The following is a 22,648-nucleotide window of genomic DNA, read 5'->3' as shown; positions in this document are numbered from 1 at the left end:
CCTTTCACCTGGGATAAAGTGCATAACGTACTTCGCCACATCTTTGGGCGATTTGCGCTTTGCACATTGTCCCATGGGGAAGGAGAGGTTTGTTCTATAAAGGTAAAAAAAACTAAACAAAAAAAAAATTACCGGTAAGTAAAAAAGTTAAAAAAGTTTAAAAAAGTTAATATGTTCTGTTCTAAAGTTAATAAAGTTATTGCTTTGCGGCCTGGTTTTTTCTTTTTTGTTTTGTTTTTTTTACCTTCCAGGTGGACCAACCGATCGACCAGCTGCAGCACTGATGTGCATTCGGACAGAAGCATTGTGCTGCTGTCAGATTACACGCAAGTCGGTGTATGCGGCGCTGCAAGACGAGATTTCTCCTCTGCAGTAAAAGATATGTTTGCCGAGGCATATGAGCTGAGGAGGTGGCGGTGTTCATATACTTTGGCAAACACTTTGTATATATAAAAAAAAAAATCCCGGCAATGATTTATTCATCCACATCGATTGATGTGAATGGAGAAATCTGGTTTGCCAGGGCATACGAGCTGAAGTGGGTATGGATGTTGGGCGGAGCTCCTATGTCCTGGCAGACGCCTTTCCCCTCCTTTTTCTTTTTTTGGCAGAGATTTTTTCATCCACATTGATCGATGCGAATGAAGAAATCTGTGCCGTTCATTTTTTTCTTTCAGCCCAGAGGCTGAACGGAAAAAAAAAATCTCATTACCCGTATGCTCAATATAAGGAGAATAGCAGAAACTCCTAATGCTGGGCATACATGTAATGATTGCGGAGACCCTCAAATGCCAGGGCAGTACAAACACCCCACAAATAACACCATTTTGGAAAGAAGACACCCCAAGGTATTTGCTGAGGGGCATATTGAGTCCATGAAAGATTGAAATTTTTGTCCCAAGTTAGCGGAAAGGGAGACTTTGTGAGAACAAAATCCAAAAAATCAATTTCCGCTAACTTGTGCCAAAATTTTTTTTTTTCAATGAACTCGCCATGCCCCTCATTGAATACCTTGGGGTGTCTTCTTCCCAAAATGGGGTCACATGTGGGGTATTTATACTGCCCTGGCATTTTAGGGGCCCCAAAGCGTGAGAAGAAGTCTGGTATCCAAATGTCTAAAAATGCCCTCCTAAAAGGAATTTGGGCCCCTTTGCCCACCTAGGCTGCAAAAAAGTGTCACACATGTGGTATCTCCGTATTCAGCAGAAGTTGGGGAATATGTTTTGGGGTGTCATTTTACATATACCCATGCTGGGTGAGATAAATATCTTGGTCAAATGCCAACTTTGTATAAAAAAAATGGGAAAAGTTGTCTTTTGCCAAGATATTTCTCTCACCCAGCATGGGTATATGTAAAATGACACCCCAAAACACATTCCTTACCTTCTCCTGAGTACGGAGATACCAGATGTGTGACACTTTTTTGCAGCCTAGCTGGGCAAAGGGGCCCACATTCCAAAGAGCACCTTTCAGATTTCACAGGTCATTTACCTACTTACCAGACATTAGGGCCCCTGGAAAATGCCAGGGCAGTATAACTGCCCCACAAGTGACCCCATTTTGGAAAGAAGACACCCCAAGGTATTCCGTGAGGGGCATGGCAAGTTCCTAGAATTTTTTATTTTTTGTCACAAGTTAGTGGAAAATGATGATTTTTTTTTATTTATTTTTTTTCATACAAAGTCTCCTATTCCACTAACTTGTGACAAAAAAAAAAAATTTCCATGAACTCACTATGCCCATCAGCGAATACCTTGGGGTCTCTTCTTTCCAAAATGGGGTCACTTGTGGGGTAGTTATACTGCCCTGGCATTCTAGGGGCCCAAATGTGTGGTAAGGAGTTTGAAATCAAATTCAGTAAAAAATGACCTGTGAAATCCAAAAGGTGCTCTTTGGAATATGGGCCCCTTTGCCCACCTAGGCTGCAAAAAAGTGTCACACATCTGGTATCTCCGTACTCAGGAGAAGGTGGGGAATGTGTTTTGGGGTGTCATTTTATATATACCCATGCTGGGTGAGAGAAATATCTTGGCAAAAGACAACTTTTCCCATTTTTTTATACAAAGTTGTCATTTGACCAAGATATTTATCTCACCCAGCATGGGTATATGTAAAAAGACACCCCAAAACACATTCCTCAACTTCTCCTGAGTACGGCAATACCACATGTGTGACACTTTTTTGCAGCCTAGGTGGGCAAAGGGGCCCATATTCCAAAGAGCACCTTTCGGATTTCACTCGTCATTTTTTACTGAATTTGATTTCAAACTCCTTACCACACATTTGGGCCCCTAGAATGCCAGGGCAGTATAACTACCCCACAAGTGACCCCATTTTGGAAAGAAGAGACCCCAAGGTATTCGCTGATGGGCATAGTGAGTTCATGGAAGTTTTTATTTTTTGTCACAAGTTAGTGGAATATGAGACTTTGTATTAAAAAAAAAAAATCATCATTTTCCACTAACTTGTGACAAAAAATAAAAAATTCTAGGAACTCGCCATGCCCCTCACGGAATAGCTTGGGGTGTCTTCTTTCCAAAATGGGGTCACTTGTGGGGTAGTTATACTGCCCTGGCATTCTAGGGGCCCAAATGTGTGGTAAGGAGTTTGAAATCAAATTCTGTTAAAAATGACGAGTGAAATCCGAAAGGTGCTCTTTGGAATATGGGCCCCTTTGCCCACCTAGGCTGCAAAAAAGTGTCACACATCTGGTATCTCCGTACTCAGGAGAAGGTGGGGAATGTGTTTTGGGGTGTCATTTTACATATACCCATGCTGGGTGAGAGAAATATCTTGGCAAAAGACAACTTTTCCCATTTTTTTATACAAAGTTGTCATTTGACCAAGATATTTATCTCACCCAGCATGGGTATATGTAAAAAGACACCCCAAAACACATTCCTCAACTTCTCCTGAGTACGGGGATACCAGATGTGTGACACTTTTTTGCAGCCTAGGTGGGCAAAGGGGCCCATATTCCAAAGAGCACCTTTCGGATTTCACTCGTCATTTTTTACAGAATTTGATTTCAAACTCCTTACCACACATTTGGGCCCCTAGAATGCCAGGGCAGTATAACTACCCCACAAGTGACCCCATTTTGGAAAGAAGAGACCCCAAGGTATTCGCTGATGGGCATAGTGAGTTCATAGAACTTTTTATTTTTTGTCACAAGTTAGTGGAATATGAGACTTTGTAAGAAAAAAAAAAAAAAAATCATCATTTTCCGCTAACTTGTGACAAAAAATAAAAAGTTCTATGAACTCACTATGCCCATCAGCGAATACCTTAGGGTGTGTACTTTCAGAAATGGGGTCATTTGTGGGGTGTTTGTACTGTCTGGGCATTGTAGAACCTCAGGAAACATGACAGGTGCTCAGAAAGTCAGAGCTGCTTCAAAAAGCGGAAATTCACATTTTTGTACCATAGTTTGTAAACGCTATAACTTTTACCCAAACCATTTTTTTTTTACCCAAACATTTTTTTTTTATCAAAGACATGTAGAACTATAAATTTAGAGCAAAATTTCTATATGGATGTCGTTTTTTTTGCAAAATTTTACAACTGAAAGTGAAAAATGTCATTTTTTTGCAAAAAAATCGTTAAATTTCGATTAATAACAAAAAAAGTAAAAATGTCAGCAGCAATGAAATACCACCAAATGAAAGCTCTATCAGTGAGAAGAAAAGGAGGTAAAATTCATTTGGGTGGTAAGTTGCATGACCGAGCAATAAATGGTGAAAGTAGTGTAGGTCAGAAGTGTAAAAAGTGGCCTGGTCTTTCAGGGTGTTTAAGCACTGGGGGCTGAGGTGGTTAAAGAATGCTATCATTTTCCATTATAACCATGTTATAATGGAAAATAATAAAATCTACAGAACACCTAACCTGAACTTCAGTGAAGAAGTCCAGGTTCGGGTATGGGTACCACCTTCAGTTTTTTTCTAACGCACGTGCAAAATGCATTGCACTCGCACGGAAAAAAACTGAACAGAACGCAATAGCAGTCAAAACTCGCACGATTTTCCCTGAGCGCACCTGCATCGCATCCGGCCCTCACCCGAGACACCCATGTGAAAGAGGCCTAAATCATGCCAAACTGTGGCCATCCTCTCTATTAAAAGACATCAGAGGAAATGTGAATCGCAAACGTTATAAAAATGTAAAAGAACCACAAAGATAAAATGAGAGTTCACTATAAGTGCAGTGGCTTTTGTATAATACTCACCCACATACTCATCCATGTTGAAGGTTTTCACATACTTGAAGGAGAGATCTCCATTTTGATGGTATTCAATAAGCTTCTTGTAGCATCCCAGTGGCGTGCTTCCTGAAATATTTAAAGGGATCTGTCACCGCAAATTCACAAACTAAACTGTTCCTGCGTGCGTGTTCATGTTGCTGGCCGGAACTGACATGCGAGTCTCCCCGAGGCCCGCCCGAGATCCGATGGTATATTCTAACCCCCAGGCGTTCCCATGGTGACGGGGACGCTTGCCTGGGGGTTAGAATATACAGGGCCCCGTCGCTCACAGGAGTACATTTATAAACTGTAATCCGTAACTTTACCTTTAAAGGGATTCTGTCATGACATTTGAGGCCTATAACCTAAACATATGGCCAGGTCCCTACTAATAATCTGAATCCGAAACTGTCCTTATTAAATGTGCCTGCGGCTCTATTAGCACATAAAACAGGTTTTTATAACCTGTCATTCACCTACCTAAGGTGCCCAAGGGGACTTCATACAGTGTGCCCGGCTGCAGCCATCTCCGTCTGGTGCCCATAGAGCCGCCCATTTCTATAGAGCCGCCTTCCTCACCTCAGCGCCGCCTCCCTCAGCCAGATCCCGCGTGTGCGCACCAGGTATAACCTGCAGGCACCTTGGCTAAATACGCAGGGGGGGCAATACGCAGTGTTGGCAATCGCGGTTTGCGGCTTTTACCTGGTGCGGCAGCGGTGCCATCGGGTCCCCATGGGGCTGTAGGGGGGACCCGATGGCATGGAAGGCATCGCGCTGCCTTCCGGTGAAGAGCCTGTGAGATCCATCCAGCCCCCTGGATCTCACAGGCCGGAAGCTGTATTAGTAATACACACAGTATTACTCATACAACCAATGCATTCCAACACAGAAGTGGAACAAAAAAATAAAGTAAAAAAAAGTTTAAAAAATAAAGTTTTCCCCCCAAAAAATTAAAAGTTTCAAGTAAAAATAAACAAAAACGTCATTTTCCCCAAATAAAGTTAAAAAAAATTGGTAAAAAATAGGGGGGGGGGGGGAAGAGATCAACATATTAGGTATCGCCGCGTCCGGCTCTATAAAAATATCACATGACCTAACCCCTCAGATGAACACCATAAAAATTTTTCAATAAAAAACTGTGCTAAATAAACCATTTTTTGTCACCTTACATCACAAAAAGTGTAATATAGAGAAACCAAAAATCATATGTACCCTAAACTAGTACCAACAATACTGCCACCCTATCCCGTAGTTTCTAAAATGGGGCCACTTTTTTGGAGTTTCTACTCTAGGGGTGCGTCAGGGGGGCTTCAAATGGGACATAGTGTCAAAAAAACCAGTCCAGCAAAATCTGCCTTCCAAAAACCGTATGGCATAACTTTCCTTCTGCGCCCTGCCGTGTGCCCATTCAGCTGTTTACGACCACATATGGGGTGTTTCTGTAAACTACAGAATCAGGGCCATAAATATTGAGTTTGGTTTGGCTGTTAACCCTTGCTTTGCAACTGGAAAAAAATTAAAATGGAAAATCTTCCAAAAAAGTGAAATTTTGAAATTGTATCTCTATATTCCATTAATTCTTGTGGAACACCTAAAGAGTTAACAAAGTTTGTAAAATCAGTTTTGAATACCTTGAGGGGTGTAGTTTATAGAATGGGGTCATTTTTGGGTGGTTTCTATTATGTAAGGCTACTTTCACACTTGCGGCAGGACGGATCCGACAGGCTGTTCACCCTGTCGGATCCATCCTTCCGCTATTTCGCCGTGCCGTCGGACCGCCGCTCCGTCCCCATTGACTATAATGGGGACGAGGGCGGAGCTCCGGGGGAGCACGGCAGTGCACGGCGAAAGCTGCCGGACTAAAAAGTCGGACATGCAGGACTTTTTAGTCCGGCGGCTTTCGCCCTGCACTGCCGTGCTGCGCCGGAGCTCCGCCCCGTCCCCATTATAGTCAATGGAGATGGAGCGGTGGTCCGGGGGCACGGCGAAATAGCGGAAGGACGGATCCGACATGGTGAACAGCCTGTTGGATCCGTCCTGCCGCAAGTGTGAAAGTACCTTTCACACGGGCGAGTATTCCGCGCGGATGCGATGCGTGAGGTGAACGCATTGCACCTGCACTGAATACCGACCCATTCATTTCTATGGGACTGTTCACATGAGCGGTGGTTTTCACGCATCACTTGTGCGTTGCGTTAAAATCGCAGCATGCTCTATATTCTGCGTTTTTCACGCAACGCAGGCCCCATAGAAGTGAATGGGGTTGCGTGAAAATCGCAAGCATCCGCAAGCAAGTGTGGATGCGGTGCGATTTTCACGCATGGTTGCTAGGTGACAGTCTATTCACTGTATTATTTTCCCTTATAACATGGTTATAAGGGAAAATAATAGCATTCTGAATACAGAATGCTTAGTAGGTGATCAATTGAGGGTTAAAAAAAAATGAAAAAATAATTAACTCACCTTCTCCTCTTGTTCGCGTAGTTCCCGGTCTCTTCTTTACTTCTTAAAAGATGAACTATCGGCTAGGACCTGTGGTGACGTCAGATCACATGCTCCAATCACATGGTCCATCACCACGGTGATGGACCATGTGATTGGAGCATGTGATCGGACGTCACCAAAGGTCCTTTAGCCCACAGCTCATCTTTAAAGAAGTAAAGAAGAGACCGGGAACTACGTGAACAAGAGGAGAAGGTGAGTTAATTTATTTTTTTTATTTTTTTTAACCCTCAATTGATCACCTACTAAGCATTCTGTATTCAGAATGCTATTATTTTCCCTTATAACCATGTTATAAGGGAAAATAATACAATCTACACAACACCTAACCCAAGCCCGAACTTCTGTGAAGAAGTTCGGGTTTGGGTACCAAACATGCGTGATTTTTCTCACGCGAGTGCAAAACGCATTACAATGTTTTGCACTCGCGCGGAAAAATCGCGGGTGTTCCCGCAACGCACCCGCACATTTTCTCGCAACGCCCGTGTGAAAGAGGCCTTAGCCTTGCAAAGTGACTTCAGACCTGAACTGGTCCCTAAAAATTGGGTTTTTGAAAATTTCTGAAAAATTTCAAGATTTGCTTTAAAGTCTTGTAACATCCCCAAAAAATAAAATATCATTCCCAAAATGATCAAACATGAAGTAGACATATGGGGAATGTAAACTACTAACTATTTTTGGAGGTATTACTATGTATTATAGAAGTAGAGAAATTGAAACTTGGAAATTTGCTATTTTCTTTTACAAATTTTTGGTAAATTTTGTATTTTTTTATAAATAAAAATGATATTTTTTTACTTCATTTTACCAGTGTCATGAAGTACAATATGTGCCGAAAAAACAATCTCAGAATGGCCTGGATAAGTCAAAGCTTTTTAAAGTTATCAGCACTTAAAGTGACACTGGTCAGATTTGCAAAAAATGGCCAAGTCCTTAAGGTGAAATAGGGCCGAGTCCTTAAGGGGTTAATTGGTGAATTTACAGTGACACCATGTACTGTATGATACAGTTTTACTACAAGGTATGCAGGAGAAAAAAACATTATACAACATCCAATAAAATCAACAAATTGTCTGTGTGACGCATGAATGGCTCTCCATTCTGATTGGTAAAGTGGGGCCCCAACTGGGGAACTGACCTCTATTACATCAGTCATATACCTTTCTGGGCATGTGGGCTGCCTACACCAGATCACAGCTTTTTAAGCCAACCAACACTGTAAACCATTCCAAGGCCTTCAAGTCTCAGATTTTCCTCAGGACAATCTGTACCATTAAAATTAAATGGAAAAATTGTTAAACCCTTAAAGGGATTCTCTGGCTTCGTAATTATTTTCTATCTGCCCAGCGTACCCTAAACACTGCACGCTTTGCTCCATATACCCGTTTTATATCTGTACGTTCCTTCTCCTGTTCTCAGCATCACTGTGTCCTGGAAGGATGTTTATATGGCATACTTCCTGTTTTCTTCAGCTTTCTGCTGGGTTTTCCAACTAAACCTAGCATGCTTTGCTCTGTATGGTTTCACACTGGCCTGCCACACAGAAGTCACCCCCCACACCACCCCTTACTGATCCTGGGAGTGAGAGCTGTATAATAGTGATGGCGCACAACTAGCTCCTGAGCCCATGCCATCACTGTGACAGGCTATTACAGCACAGAGTGTCACCTACCGGCGCTCTGTGACATAATAGTACGTCACAAAGCCAAAAGAGCAGAGGAACTAAACTGCACCTTACCTGTAGGAAGGCCCAACGTAAAATATTTCTCAGCACTTGGGTTAAACTGGATGATGCGATTTCTAATGTACTTGGCAGCCCACTCACTAGCTTGGTCATAGTCATCCAAAATGATGAGTTTCATCTTTTGCTAATAATGAAAAATGACAAGGTGTAAATGTAAGCAACATATTTCTCAGGCACAAATTTCCATGTTGCCCGTCCACAAACCGATGCTATTAAAACAATAGTGATGCTTCAAGCAGCAAATCTCTGATCTAGAGGTTCTACTTTCAACAAGATAACATAAGTTTACAGGAAAGATTGCCAAACCTTAAAGGGAACCTGTCACCGGGATTTTATGTATAGAGCTGAGGACATGGGTTGCTAGATGGCCACTAGCACATCCGCAATACCCAGTCCCCATAGCTCTGTGTGCTTTTATTGTGTAAAAAAAACTATTTGATACATATGCAAATTAACCTGAGATGAGTCCTGTACGTGAGAGGAGTCAGGGACAGGACTCATCTCAGGGTAATTTGCATATGTATCAAATAGTTTTACACAATAAAAACACACAGAGCTATGGGGACGGGGTATTGCAGATGTGCTAGTGTCCATCTAGCAACCCATGTCCTCAGCTCTATACACAAAATCCCGGTGACAGGTTCCCTTTAAAAAACAAACAAAAAAAAACAAAAAAAAAAAACTTTGTTTTAATTTTTACCTTAGCTTTTTTTTTTTTTTTTATAAATATCATGATGGTTGCCCTTGTAACCATTAATGCGTAAAGATCCACAGCACTCTTCCATTTGTGCAAAATACAAATTGGTTTGTTTCAAATCAGCAGCATAGTGACAGCGACGTTTCGACCATCTCTGGTCTTTATCAAGCCTGGCTTGATAAAGACCAGAGATGGTCGAAACGTCGCTGTCACTATGCTGCTGATTTGAAACAAACCAATTTGTATTTTGCACAAATGGAAGAGTGCTGCGGATCTTTACGCATTAATGGTACATGCCGGGACCCTCAGCCAGGATCTCTACCCGCAAGCACCACCTCTGCTATCAATGGTAAATATCATTTTTTCCAATTGCTGGACTCTGTAGTGCTGCTTAACTCTTGTTATTTTTCATGTGCCCTTGTAACCAGAAAGCAGTTTAATACTATAGTATAGTAACATATACATACTTGCCAACAATCCAGGGATGGCAGTTTTTTTTTTTTTTTTAAATGCTTGGATTAGGGTACTTTCACACTAGCGTTATTCTTTTCTGGTATTGAAATCCAGTAAAGGGTCTCAATACCGTAAAAAAGAATCAGTTTTGTCCTAATGCATTCTGAATGGAAAGCAATCCGTTCAGTATACATCAGGATGTCTTCTGTTCCGTCCTTTGTACGGTATTTGACCAGACAAAATCCCGGAACAATAACGCACTTGCGTTTCCGGCATTAATTTCCATAGAGATGTATTAATGCCAGATCCGGTACCAAGTCTTCTGGAAATTGCCACGTCGCCGGATCCAGTTTTCTGGTCTGTGCATGCTCCGGGATATAGGAGGAGCTAGTTTCGCTTTTGATCTTTGAAAAAAATTTAAATACCGGATCAGTCTAATGGATCCATAAAAAAAGGATATCAGTTTGCATATTGTTTGCTGGATCCGGCAGGCAGTTCCGGCAACGCTAACAACGCTAGTGTGAAAGTAGCCTTACTTCAAGAGGTAAGGCCAATATTCAAGGAAATTTGTCAGATGTTCATAAGACAGCATGAGGTACCATAATAAGTAACAGGCTCCCTCCTTTCAATGATTTTATTCTGAAACACTGTGTCCTACACAAAACCCCATGTTGACAGAATAAAAAGGTCTTTCGCAATAATATTATGCAAAAATTTTAAAAAATAGTATCCTTAAAAGGTTAAGTGTTTACAGTGTTTGGTTTGTACAAGTTGTTCCTTTCATTTATATAGGAATGTGCCGCATTACCCAGTAATGTAGATCAGTACTGAAAACAGTGGCATGTATGGGGCACATTCTCTATACATAGCTGGCTTCCTGTAAGTAAAGCTGCAGGCCGATCACACAACAAGCAGTTAAAAAGCTGACCTATTAACTTTCCTGCAGCTTTCCGGTGGAATGATAAACCCACAGAATATTTGGTTTTTTAACATGCTTTCAGTTGGAGATTTTTGCTGACTCCATAACTACAGACGTTTTCTTTTTTCCTGTAGAAAAGTTGCTGAGCTCCGCAAAACAGGTACGATTTAGTGCTGAATTTGTATGTAACCACAAGGCAGCAAACTAAATTCCCCCCTAAAAGGGGTTGTCCGAGATGAATAACAATCTTCGACAAGCCCTACAATAGTCTAAAAATTAAAAAAATAATAATCATCATGTACTCCTTTCTCTGCAGCACTGGTTTGGTCCTCCTACCCCTACTTCTTTACAAACAGTGGGAACGTGCTGGTATACAACATGTCCCTGCTGCAGCGGTCATGTGCCATATACCTGCCTCCATTAACCCCTAGCCTTTGTACGGCACAGCAATGTAGACCCCTGACCTCTGTTCCATTCAGACAGGGGACACAGAACCCTATTCTGGGGGCTGTGCAGTCAAACCTCCAGCAATCAAGCACCTATGCAGTGAACAGTTAATAACTGCTTATAAACAGGATACCCTATGTCAATGGTGGCGAACCTATGGCACGGGTGCCAGAGGCAGCACTCAGAGACCTCTCTGTGGGCACTCACTCCCTGGAAAAAGCCTATGGTGTACCAGTATGCCTTGGACTTTTCCTGCCATTCATCGGCACAGGGAGCACTATGAACAGCACAGGCAGCGCACTGAATGTAGGCTGGACATTATAGCTAAATGATAAAGTACATGGAAGATATACTACATTGGACTGTAGTATTCAGGTTAAAGTTCTGTGTTGGCACTTTGTGACAAATATGTGGGTTTTGGGTTGCAGTTTGGGCACTCGATCTCTCTGAAAGCTTCGCCATCACTGCGGCCTACGTCATGGTGCAGTGCAAGTCTATGGAGTGAGCTCACTCGCTGAGGCTACTTTCACACTCGCGTTTTGTGCGGATCCGTCATGGACGGATCTGGTCAGATAACACAACCGTCTGCATCCGTTCAGAACGGATCCGTTTGTATTATCTGTAACACCACTGAAAGTCAATGGAGGACGGATCCGTTTTCTATTGTGCCAGAATGTGTCAGTGAAAACGGATCCGTCCCCATTGACTTACATTGTGTGTGAGAACGGATCCGTTTGGCTCTGTTTCATCAGACGGACACCAAAACGCTGCAAGCAGCACTTTGGTGTCCGTCTCCAGAGCTGAATGGAGACTGAACTGATGCATTCTGAGCGGATCCTTTTCCATTCAGAATGCATTAGGGCAAAACTGATCCGTTTTGGACCGCTTGTGAGAGCCCTGAACGGATCTCACAAACGGAAAGCCAAAACGCCAGTGTGAAAGTAGCCTTAGTCCGCTCCATATGCAGTGAGTGCCAGCTGTTTAGTACAGCTGGCACCCAGCCACAGTGACCATAATTGGAGATAAATTCGATCATAGTTATTTTACCACAAAGAGCTCCCTCTGTCCTCCAATCAGAACCCCTGTGGCAAAATTGCGGGGCTCCCATCAATTGCTATAACAGCCTAGGACAGTGAAGGCTAACCTCCGGCACTCCAACTGTGGTGATACTACGACTCCCAACATTCTCCATTCATTTCTATGAAGTTCTGCATACAGCCAAGCAAGTGTACATCTTGGGAGTTGTACTTTTACCACGGCTGGTGTGTCGGAGGTTAGCCACCACAGACCTACCGTAGGCCCTTGTGAAGGCTCCCAACGCAGTCACAGTGAACTGCCTGCAGAGCTGAAGCACTGCCTGACAGGCAGCCTGTGAAAATTCCATAGGCTGCAACAGTATACTATTGCAGTCTATGGTACAAGTGATCAGGAGATCGCACATTCAAGGGGACTAAAAATTACTATAAAAAAAGTTTATTTTTTTTAAAAAAGCTTAAAAAAAAAAAATAATTTAAGACACCCCCTTTTTCAAAAAAACACAACTTTCCCCTGCAAAAAAATAAGTCCCCATACAGATAGGTGAACAGAAAACTAAAATAATTATGGCTGTAGGAAGGCAGGGAAGAACAAACTAAAATGAAAAAAAAAAAGGGTTGTGTCCTAAAAAGGGTTAAGGGTCAGCAATTTTGACCATGCTAAACTGTTCACAGCACTAGGTAAGGGCTGAGGAGAACAGTATAAACAAACACCTTGTGGAGCTTTTATTATCAGGAGCAGTGCGAATATGAGCTTTTATTTAGCCAGGCTTTGCTCCTGGAGATGGAGTTTCACTATGATGTGCTCTCTGCACCTGGTTTGCTTTTTGTATAACTTTTTGTGTTGATTTTATTGAGCTGAAAAAAAGTACATTTTTAGCTGATTATAGTTTGCTTTAACTGGATTATTCAATAATTTATCTGCCCCATGACCTGCACAGTTGTTCCAAAATTATTTAGAGATGTGTGCCTCTTAGTAATTGTGGCGTTATAACGAAGATGGCGTGCAAGTAAACATTGAAGACAATGTAGCTCTCACACGAGCGCCTTCTGATATGGATTATCTATCCTGAGGAAAAGTAATCAATATCCCTGACAACCTCTATAAAGGGTTGTCCAGCACAGTTTTCTTTTTTAACCAGGGACAGCGGCATGTTGTACCTAATAAAAAATAATAAAAAAAATCATACTCCCCTGCTCCCCGCCACTCTGTTTCAGCTCCCTGGAATCATTCAGTGGTCTTCCGGTCCCTGTCCAGTTAACTTCCAGACGTACATAGTCTAGTGCACTGCTGCAGCCAACAATTGGCCTCAGCGGTGATATGTTCATAACTGGCAGGCCAGGCATTTAAAGTGTCACTGAGCCTTCAAAATATATATTTTTTTATGTCATAGCAACATATCAAAGGTTTTGGTTGGTAGGGGTCTTAGTGCTGAGACCCCCACTGATCACTAGAATGAGGAAAGAGATGTGCTTACATAGCGAGCGCTCTTCTCACTGCAGGAGGGAGAATCAAGATGGGCCCATGGACTTCTATTGAGCCCATCTCCTGCAGCCAGGGCCGGGCAGACACAGAGGCTGGGGAGGCTCTAGCCTCAGGGCGCAGGCCAGCTCCCCAGCCTCTGGGCGGCAGGCAGGCCACTGACCACGTCGCTGCTGCTGCCGCGCCTGCTGACCGCGCTGGAGGACGGAGGGAGTAGTGAGCACTTGGCACTGACTTACGTGCTCCCTCCCCGCTCCGCCTCCTGGCTCGGCCGCTCCGGTCTCTGCTCAGTCGCTTGCCTGACTGGCTGCGTACAGCGCGCACTTTGACCTGACGCGCTGCACGCAGTCAGGTCACATGTGTGCCCTCTGGAGACCAGGAGCAGCAGCACAGCACTGTGTCACGACCCAGCCCAGGCCCCAGCAGGGATAGAGCGTGAGAGTCTGCCCTGAAGTGAAGTAAGATAGTTCTTAAATAAAGATAATATTCTTTTCCAACTGATCTGAGGTCTGATGAAGTTCTGGATGGTGGTGGACCTTGTCCCTGCCCTGCCTGCAGCTATGCAAGCGCTTCTCTCGCCTCATTCTATCGATGGGGTTTTCAGTAGGGTTGAGAGAAATTTGCATTTCAAGTTTGGTGTGCAAGGTTCACGTGATCTAAGAATTCCTTTATGGATTCCGCTACCACAGACCATAACTTATAGAGGAATTCTTAGATAACCCGAACCTTGTATGCCGAACTTGAAACACAAAGTTCGCTCAACACTAGTTTTAAGCACTCAGACCCCTACCGATCAAAATTATATATTTTTTTAAATTTCAGTGACCCTTTAAATGGCGCAGTCAACAGCAACCTTGAACCCTTGATACGTGAATTAATAAAGGTAGTGGCTTCCTCTGTAAGCCCATAGGCACTCCTGCAACAATACACCCTTCACTTGCATTATGGCAGATTTGGTCGGAAACTTCTGGGACTTTCTCTTTCTTCTTAGGGTGAGGATACACGGCAAAAGCAAGCCACAGAAAAATCGTATGACAAAATATTAATATGTGCAACCTGTCTGTAACTTTCGATTTCATATGTGAAAACACAGTCAAGGAGCTTGTCGCTGACAACTTACATCAGGGATGCTTAACCTGCGTCCCTCCAGCTGTTGTAAAACTACAACTCCCATCATGTCCTGCTGTAGGCTGTCCGGGGATGCTGAGAGTTGTAGTTTTGCAACAGCTGGAGGGCCACAGGTTGAGCATTCCTGGCTTACATTAAAGCCTAAGGAGTAAAAGTTGAGTGTGACATAAAATCCGACATGTCTGCTGCTTCGAAGCATGTCACATTGCAGCGCCACTGACAATCATTACTTGAATTGGACTAGGAACTTAAAATAACCCTGGGAAAAAAATGTAAGTGCCCGTATGTTGAAGGCGGGTTTAAATTGACTTGAAGAAGGAGGGGCAACACAAGTAGGCAGGGAAGTAATACCATAGTGTAGCACAAGGTACCGCCCCTGCAGAACCAAATATCACAGTGCTGCACATAATACTAACTGCCGCCTTCTCCACAGTATTCAGCGGAGGACGGCGATACAGCTGAAATTCCCGCCAGGGTCTATGACCAGTCCGCCTCTGGAAATGACGCGTAGCCAAACCCTAAACTGCAATGTTGCGTAAACAACATGATTTAGGTACTGAATATGGAAAGGAAGCTGCAGAAATACATGGAAATATCTGCCGCGTGTGAACATACCCCTAATGTGAAATACAACATCACAAACATAGGTGGTAGTCACTGACCAGCTGTGTTTAGTTACCAAGCAGCAGCTCAAGTACAACGATACATAAAATGGAAAACTCTGCAGTGCATTATAACAATAATGAATTGTTCTCAGGACGTGATATCACATTGAAGACCTCTATCATATGTAACACACTGAACTTACCGAACACAGCAGGAGACCGCAGGTAAGTCGGCGTCCCCTCTGCTTGCTGCTTTCTCTATGGCGTCCGGTCCTACAGTGCACATCCCGACACTTTCTGTTATGTCCTCGGCACGTCAGGGCGCCCCCTGCTGGCAGCCACGTGCATTGCTTCGCTCGGCGGTTTCAGACCTCGTGATGTACGTGCAGTGACCTCAGCTCCAGGAAGAAGCTGGTAGTTTATGTAATGGCTGCGCTGTGTGCAGGATGTGAACGGGTTTCTGTGCGGCATTGCACAGGCGATGTATCCTGTCTGACTGAGGTGGAAAGGAATGAGAACCCCCCACCGATAATATTATCTAGATGTTTACTAGGGAACTTGCTGTAAAAACAGTCATTTTTATTAATACAAAAACAAATGTACCAAAAATTTGGAAAAATTAGCAAATTTCAATTTCTGTATTTTTATCCACCTCAGCTCCCCTAGCTTAAACACCCTTAATGACCAGACCACTTTTTACAATTCTGCACTACACTACTTTCACGGTTTATTGCTCGGTCATACAACTTACCACCCAAATGAATTTTACCTCCTTTTCTTCTCACTAATAGAGCTTTCATTTGGTGGTATTTCATTGCTGCTGACATTTTTACTTTTTTTGTTATTAATCTAAATTGACCGAAATTTTTGCAAAAAAACCTACATTTCTATATAAATTTTTCTCTAAATTTATTGTTCTACATGTCTTTGATAAAAAAAAATGCAATAAACGTATATTTATTGGTTTGCGCAAAAGTTATAGCATTTACAAACTATGGTACAAAAATGTGAATTTCCGCATTTTGAAGCAGCTCTGACTTTCTGAGCACCTGTCATGTTTCCTGAGGTTCTACAATGCCCAGACAGTAGAAACACCCCACAAATGACCCCATTTCGGAAAGTAGACACCCTAAGGTATTCGCTGATGGGCATAGTGAGTTCATAGAACTTTTTATTTTTTGTCACAAGTTAGCGGAAAATGATGATTTTTTTTTTCCTTACAAAGTCTCATAATCCACTAACTTGGGACAAAAAATAAAAACTTCCATGAACTCACTCTGCCCATCACGAAATACCTTGGGGTGTCTTCTTTCCAAAATGGGGTCACTTGTGGGGTATTTATACTGCCCTGGCATTTTAGGGGACCTAAAGCGTGAGAAGAAGTCTGGAATCCAAATGCCTAAAAAATGCCCTGTGAAATCCTAAAGGTGCTCTTTAGAATTTGGGTTCCTTTGGGCACCTAGGCTGCAAAAAAGTGTCACACATGTGGTATCGCCGTACTCAGAAGAAGTAGGGCAATGTGTTTTGGGGTGTATTTTTACATATACCCATGCTGGGTTATAGAAATATCTCTCTAAAAGTCAACTTTTCCCATTTTCTTATACAAAGTTGTCATTTTGGAGAGATATTTCTCTCACCCAGCATGGGTATATGTAAAAATACACCCCAAAACACATTGCCCAACTTCTCCTGAGTACGGCGATACCACATGTGTGACACATTTGCAGCATAGGTGAGCAAAGGGGCCCAAATTCTAAAGAGCACCTTTAGGATTTCACAGGGCATTTTTTACGCATTTGGATTCCAAATTACTTCTCACGCTTTAGGTCCCCTAAAATGCCAGGGCAGTATAAATACCCCACAAGTGACCCAATTTTGGAAAGAAGACACCCCAAGGTATTCCGTGAGGGGCATAGCGAGTTCCTAGAAAAAAAAATTTTGGGCACAAGTTAGCGGAAAATGATGATTTATTTATATTTTTCTTACAAAGTCTCGTATTCCACTAACTTGTGACAAAAAATAAAATTTTACATGAACTCACCATACCCCTCACGGAATACCTTGGGGTGTCTTCTTTCCAAAATGGGGTCACTTGTGGGGTTTTTATACTGCCCTGGCATTTTAGGGGCCCTAAAGCGTGAGAAGAAGTCTGGAATCCAAATGCGTAAAAAATGCCCTGTGAAATCGTAAAGATACTCTTTGGAATTTGGGCCCCTTTGCGCACCTAGGCTGCAAAAAAGTGTCACACATGTGGTATCGCCGTACTCAGGAGAAGTAGGGCAATGTGTTTTGGGGTGTATTTTTACTTATACCCATGCTGGGGGAGAGAAATATCTCTCTAAAAGTCAACTTTTTTATACAAAGTTGTCATTTTAGAGAGATATTTCTCTCACCCAGCATGGGTATATGTAAAAATACACCCCAAAACACATTGCCCTACTTCTCCTGAGTACGGCGATACCACATGTGTGACACTTTTTTGCAGCCTAGGTGCGCAAAGGGGCCCAAATTCTAATGAGTACCTTTTAGGAGGGCATTTTGAGGCATTTGGATTTCAGACTTCTTCTCACGCTTTAGGGCCCCTAAAATGCCAGGGCAGTATAAATACCCCACATGTGACCCCATTTTGGAAAAAAGACACCCCAAGGTATTCCGTGAGGGGCATGGCGAGTTCATAGAAGTTTGTTTTTTTTGGCACAAGTTAGCGGAAATTGATTTCTTTTTGTTTTTTCTCACAAAGTCTCCCTTTCTGCTAACTTGTGACAAAAAGTTCAATCTTTCATGGACTCAATATGCCCCTCAGCGAATACCTTGGGGTGTCTACTTTCCGAAATGGGGTCAATTGTGGGCTGTGTTAACTGTTCTGGCATTTTGGGGGGGGGGCTAAATTGTGAGCAACCCTGTAAAGCCTAAAGGTACTCGTTGGACTTTCGGCCCCTTTACGCACCTAGGCTGCAAAAAAGTGTCACATATGTGGTATCGCCGTATTCAGAAGTAGGGCAATGTGTTTTGGGGGTGTATTTTTACATATACCCATGCTGGGTGAGAGAATTATCTCTGTAAATTGACAAATTTGTATTAAAAAATTTAAAAAGTTGTCATTTACAGAGATATTTCTCACACACAGTATGGGTATATGTAAAAATACACCCCAAAACACATTGCCCTACTTCTCCTGAGTACGGCGATACCACATGTGTGACACTTTTTTGCAGCCTAGGTGCGCAAAGAGGCCCAAATTCCAATGAGAATCTTTACGATTTCACAGGGCATTTTTTACGCATTTGGATTCCAAACTACTTCTCATGCTTTAGGTCCCCTAAAATGCCAGGGCAGTATAAATACTCCACAAGTGACCCCATTTTGGAAAGAAGACACCCCAAGGTATTCTGTGAGGGGCATGGCGAGTTCCTCGAATTTTTTTTTGGCACAAGTTAGCGGAAAATGAATTATTATTTTTTTTTTTTTTTTCTCTTACAAAGTCTCATATTCCACTAACTTGTGACCAAAAATAAAATTTTACATGAACTCGCCATGCCCCTCACGAAATACTCTTCTTTCCAAAATGGGGTCACATGTGGGGTGAGAAGAAGTCTCGAATATAAATGTCTTAAAAATTTTACGCATTTGGATTCCGTGAGGGGTATGGTGAGTTCATGTGAGATTCTATTTTTTGTCACAAGTTAGTGGAATATGAGACTTTGTAAGAAAAAATAAATAAATAAATAAATAAAATCAATTTCCGCTAATTTGTGACAAAAAAATAAAATCTTCTATGAACTCGCCATGCCCCTCAAAAGTGATCTTTATAGCGCCGCAGCGATTTCACAGTGTTTTTGCAGTGATAAAAAAAATATATAATTCTGTCACTGTGGTGGGGCGGACTGAACGCAAGTGTGCGCACAAGATCAGGCCTGATCGGGCGAACACTGCGTTTTTTGTAGAGCCTATAGAACATGTCCTATTCTTGTCCGCAATTGCACCCCCCTGTAAGGCTCCATTCAGACGTCCGTATGTGTTTTGCGGATCCGTGAATCCGCGGATCCGCAAAACACATACGGACGTCTGAATGGAGTCTTACAGGGGGGTGATCAATGACAGGGGGCTGATCAGGGAGTCTATATGGGGTGATCACCCCCCTGTAAGGCTCCATTCAGACATCCGTATGTGTTTTGCGGATCCGTGGATCCGCAAAACACATACAGACGTCTGAATGGAGCCTTACAGGGGGGTGATCAATGACAGGGGGGTGATCAGGGAGTCTATATGGGGTGATCACCCCCTGTCATTGATCACCCCCATGTAAGGCTCTATTCAGACGTCCGTATGTGTTTTGCGGATCCGCGGATCTGCAAAACACATACGGACGTCTGAATGGAGCCTTACAGGGGGGTGATCAATGACAGGGAGGTGATCAGGGAGTCTATATGGGGTGATCAGGGGTTAATAAGGGGTTAATAAGTGACAGGGGGGGTGTAGTGTAGTGGTGTTTGGTGCTACTTTACAGAGCTGCCAGTGTCCTCTGGTGGTCGATCCAAGCAAAAGGGACCACCAGAGGACCAGGTAGCAGGTATATTAGATGCTGTTATCAAAACAGCGTCTAATATACCTTTTTGATGTTAAAAAAAATCGCATCTACAGCCTGCCAGCGAATGATCGCTGCTGGCAGGCTGTAGATGTACTCGTTTACCTCCGGTTCCTGTGTGCGCGCGTTTACAGGAAATCTCGCCTCTCGCGAGAGGACGCGCCGGCGCATCCAGGAGGAATAACAGGGCCGCCGCCAGGACGCAATCCTGCGTACGGCGGTCCTGAGGTGGTGTCATGCCCCACTCTGACGATGTGCGGAGGTCGGCCAGGATTGCAGCACGAGTTTAGTGTTTGTTTTGGAGCCGTGCTGGATCCGCCTCTCATCAGGTGCACTGGGTGGGGTCATTAGTTTAAAGGGCTCACCAGCCCAGTGCTCTGAGCGGATTATACAAATCATTGTGGTCTTGGAAGCTAGGAAGGAAGGTTCTCTGTCTGTTCCTGCTCAGAGAGATAAGTGTGATTTCTGGTTTAGTTATTTTGTGTCATCTTTTCCATCCTGGTTCTGTGCGAGCAGGCTGCTCCTATTTCCCCTCTTCACCATCTCAGGGAAGTTAGGGTTTTGTCAGCCCAGGCACGGGGACACCTCATACCTACCTTAAAGGTCTGTAGGTGGGCTGAGCAGTGCAGGGAAAGAGGTCACGGATTTGCTAGGAGGTGACCCTTCCCCTGTCTCTCGCCCAGAGCCTGGATGGTAGGTTTTCTGTTATTCTGAGTGCACGCCCGCCGTGACATTATAATCCGCCATACTGAGACTTCCCGAGAAATTTACAGGGGGTACGGATGATTTTTTCCGTTTTAAAGAGTCATGTAAATTGTATTTTCGACTGCGTCCATTTTCGTCAGTTAATGAAGATCAGAGGGTTGGTATCATCATGTCTCTGCTTAAAGGGGACGCGCAATCCTGGGCTTTTTCTCTGCCGCCCGGTTCTCTGGCCCTCCGGTCGGTGGAGGAATTTTTCAAAGCCCTGGGATTGATTTACGATGATCCGGATCGGGTCTCGATGGCAGAATCGATATTGCGTAACTTACTACAGGGTAAACGTACTGCAGAGGTTTACTGTATAGAGTTTAGCAGATGGGCTACTGAGTCGGGGTGGAACGACCCCACATTACGTAGTCAGTTTTGTCAGGGGTTGTCTGAAAGGTTGAAAGATGCCCTGGCTTTTCATGAGTACCTGGATACTCTGGAGAATGCTATGTCTTTGGCTATACGGTTCGATAGACGTATCAGAGAGAGGCGTAAGGGTCCCTCCGTGCAGGGGATCCCTCCTGCGTGTGGTTTTGTCTTACCTGCTGCCCAGGGGGATATTACTTATAACTCTGGGAAAGGGGAGGAACCCATGCAGTTAGGTCAGATATCTTGCCATTCTGATAGTAGAGACTTTAGGAAAGTGCACAATCTATGTTACTACTGTGGAAAGAGGGGTCATTTTATTTTTTCTTGTCCTTATGTTAAACCACAGGTGGAAGAGAAAAAGAAAAAAGAAAAAAAAACTTCCCTCACACTTGGTAGTATGAATAGGGTGGTGGAGCAGACAGGTATGCAAGCTCCCTGCGGTTCCCGTTTTCTCCTTCCAGCTATGGTGGCGCTAGAGTCAAAAGATGTGTTTGTTGATGTATTCCTTGATTGTGGTGGGGTAAACTTAATTGACTTTCTTTTCCTTCAAAACCTAGGACTAAGTACTTGCACTTGGGAGAATGAGATTCGTGTTTTTGCAATTGATTCTTTCCCTCTTTCTCAAAGGAGCCTTACTCACATTGTTCATGGTATTCATTTAAGGATGGGTGATTCACATGCTGAAATTATTTCTTGTTTTGTCATGAAGGATTTTCCAGCTCCTTTAGTTTTGGGGTTGCCATGGTTGACTAGACATAACCCAATTATAGACTGGCAAGCGAGACAAATCATTGGTTGGAGTGAGTTTTGTTCGGATAATTGTCTTGGCACATCTATCTCTGGTGTGTCCATTACGGCTTTACCTCAGTATCTCTCGGATTTTGCGGATGTCTTTTCAGAGGGTGGGGCTCAGGAATTGCCCCCTCATCGAGACTATGATTGTCCAGTTAATCTCATTCCAGGGGCTAAGTTGCCAAAGTCTCGGCTTTACAATCTCTCTCAACCCGAAAGAGAGGTCATGCAAAAGTATGTCGCCGAGAGTTTGGCAAAGGGTCATATTAGAACATCTAAGTCTCCAGTGGCAGTAGGTTTGTTCTTTGTAAAGAAAAAGGATGGATCACTAAGACCGTGTTTGGATTTCCGGGAATTGAACCGTATTACAGTCCGGGATCCATATCCCCTTCCTTTGATCTCTGATCTTTTTGATCAGATTGTTGGAGCCAAGGTGTTCTCCAAGTTGGATTTGAGGGGGGCCTACAATCTGATCAGAATCAAGGAAGGGGATGAGTGGAAAACGGCCTTCAATACGCACGAGGGTCATTTTGAGAACCTGGTGATGCATTTTGGGTTGACGAACGCGCCAGCAGTGTTTCAGCGATTCGTCAATGACATTTTTCATCACTTGGTGGGGAGGTTCGTGGTGGTTTACCTGGATGACATTTTGATTTATTCTCCTGATTTGAAGACCCATCAGGATCATGTGAGACAGGTTTTGACGATCCTTCGGGAGAATAAGTTGTATGCCAAATTAGAGAAATGTTTGTTTGCGGTGCAAGAGCTTCCGTTCTTCGGATACATGCTTTCTGATTCCGGTTTTCGTATGGACCCCGAAAAGGTCCGGGCGGTTCTGGAGTGGGACCGACCTGAGAATCAGAAAGCTTTGATGCGGTTCTTGGGGTTTACGAATTATTA

The 22,648-nt window shown here is 43.4% G+C and overlaps 1 protein-coding gene across 1 annotated transcript in view; it reads right to left on the bottom strand.

The window, feature by feature from the left end:
- GNPDA1 (glucosamine-6-phosphate deaminase 1) overlaps window positions 1-15,589 on the bottom strand; it is a 52,363-nt gene extending 36,774 nt beyond the window's left edge. Inside the window, exons 1-3 of the mRNA XM_040405937.1 lie at window positions 15,456-15,589; window positions 8,481-8,610; window positions 4,226-4,327 (exon numbers count right to left, since the gene is read on the bottom strand). Of these exons, the coding sequence (XP_040261871.1) occupies window positions 4,226-4,327; window positions 8,481-8,604 (226 nt within the window). The 5' untranslated portion in view covers window positions 8,605-8,610; window positions 15,456-15,589. The remainder of the gene's footprint in view (window positions 1-4,225; window positions 4,328-8,480; window positions 8,611-15,455) is intronic.
- Between the last annotated feature and the right edge of the window lie 7,059 nt (window positions 15,590-22,648).

This window comes from Bufo bufo, chromosome 1 (assembly GCF_905171765.1).
Source record: "Bufo bufo chromosome 1, aBufBuf1.1, whole genome shotgun sequence".
NCBI classification, from domain to species: Eukaryota; Metazoa; Chordata; class Amphibia; order Anura; family Bufonidae; genus Bufo; species Bufo bufo.
Note: the sequence above shows the minus strand (reverse complement) of the source record. Positions and strands in the feature narration are given on the sequence as shown.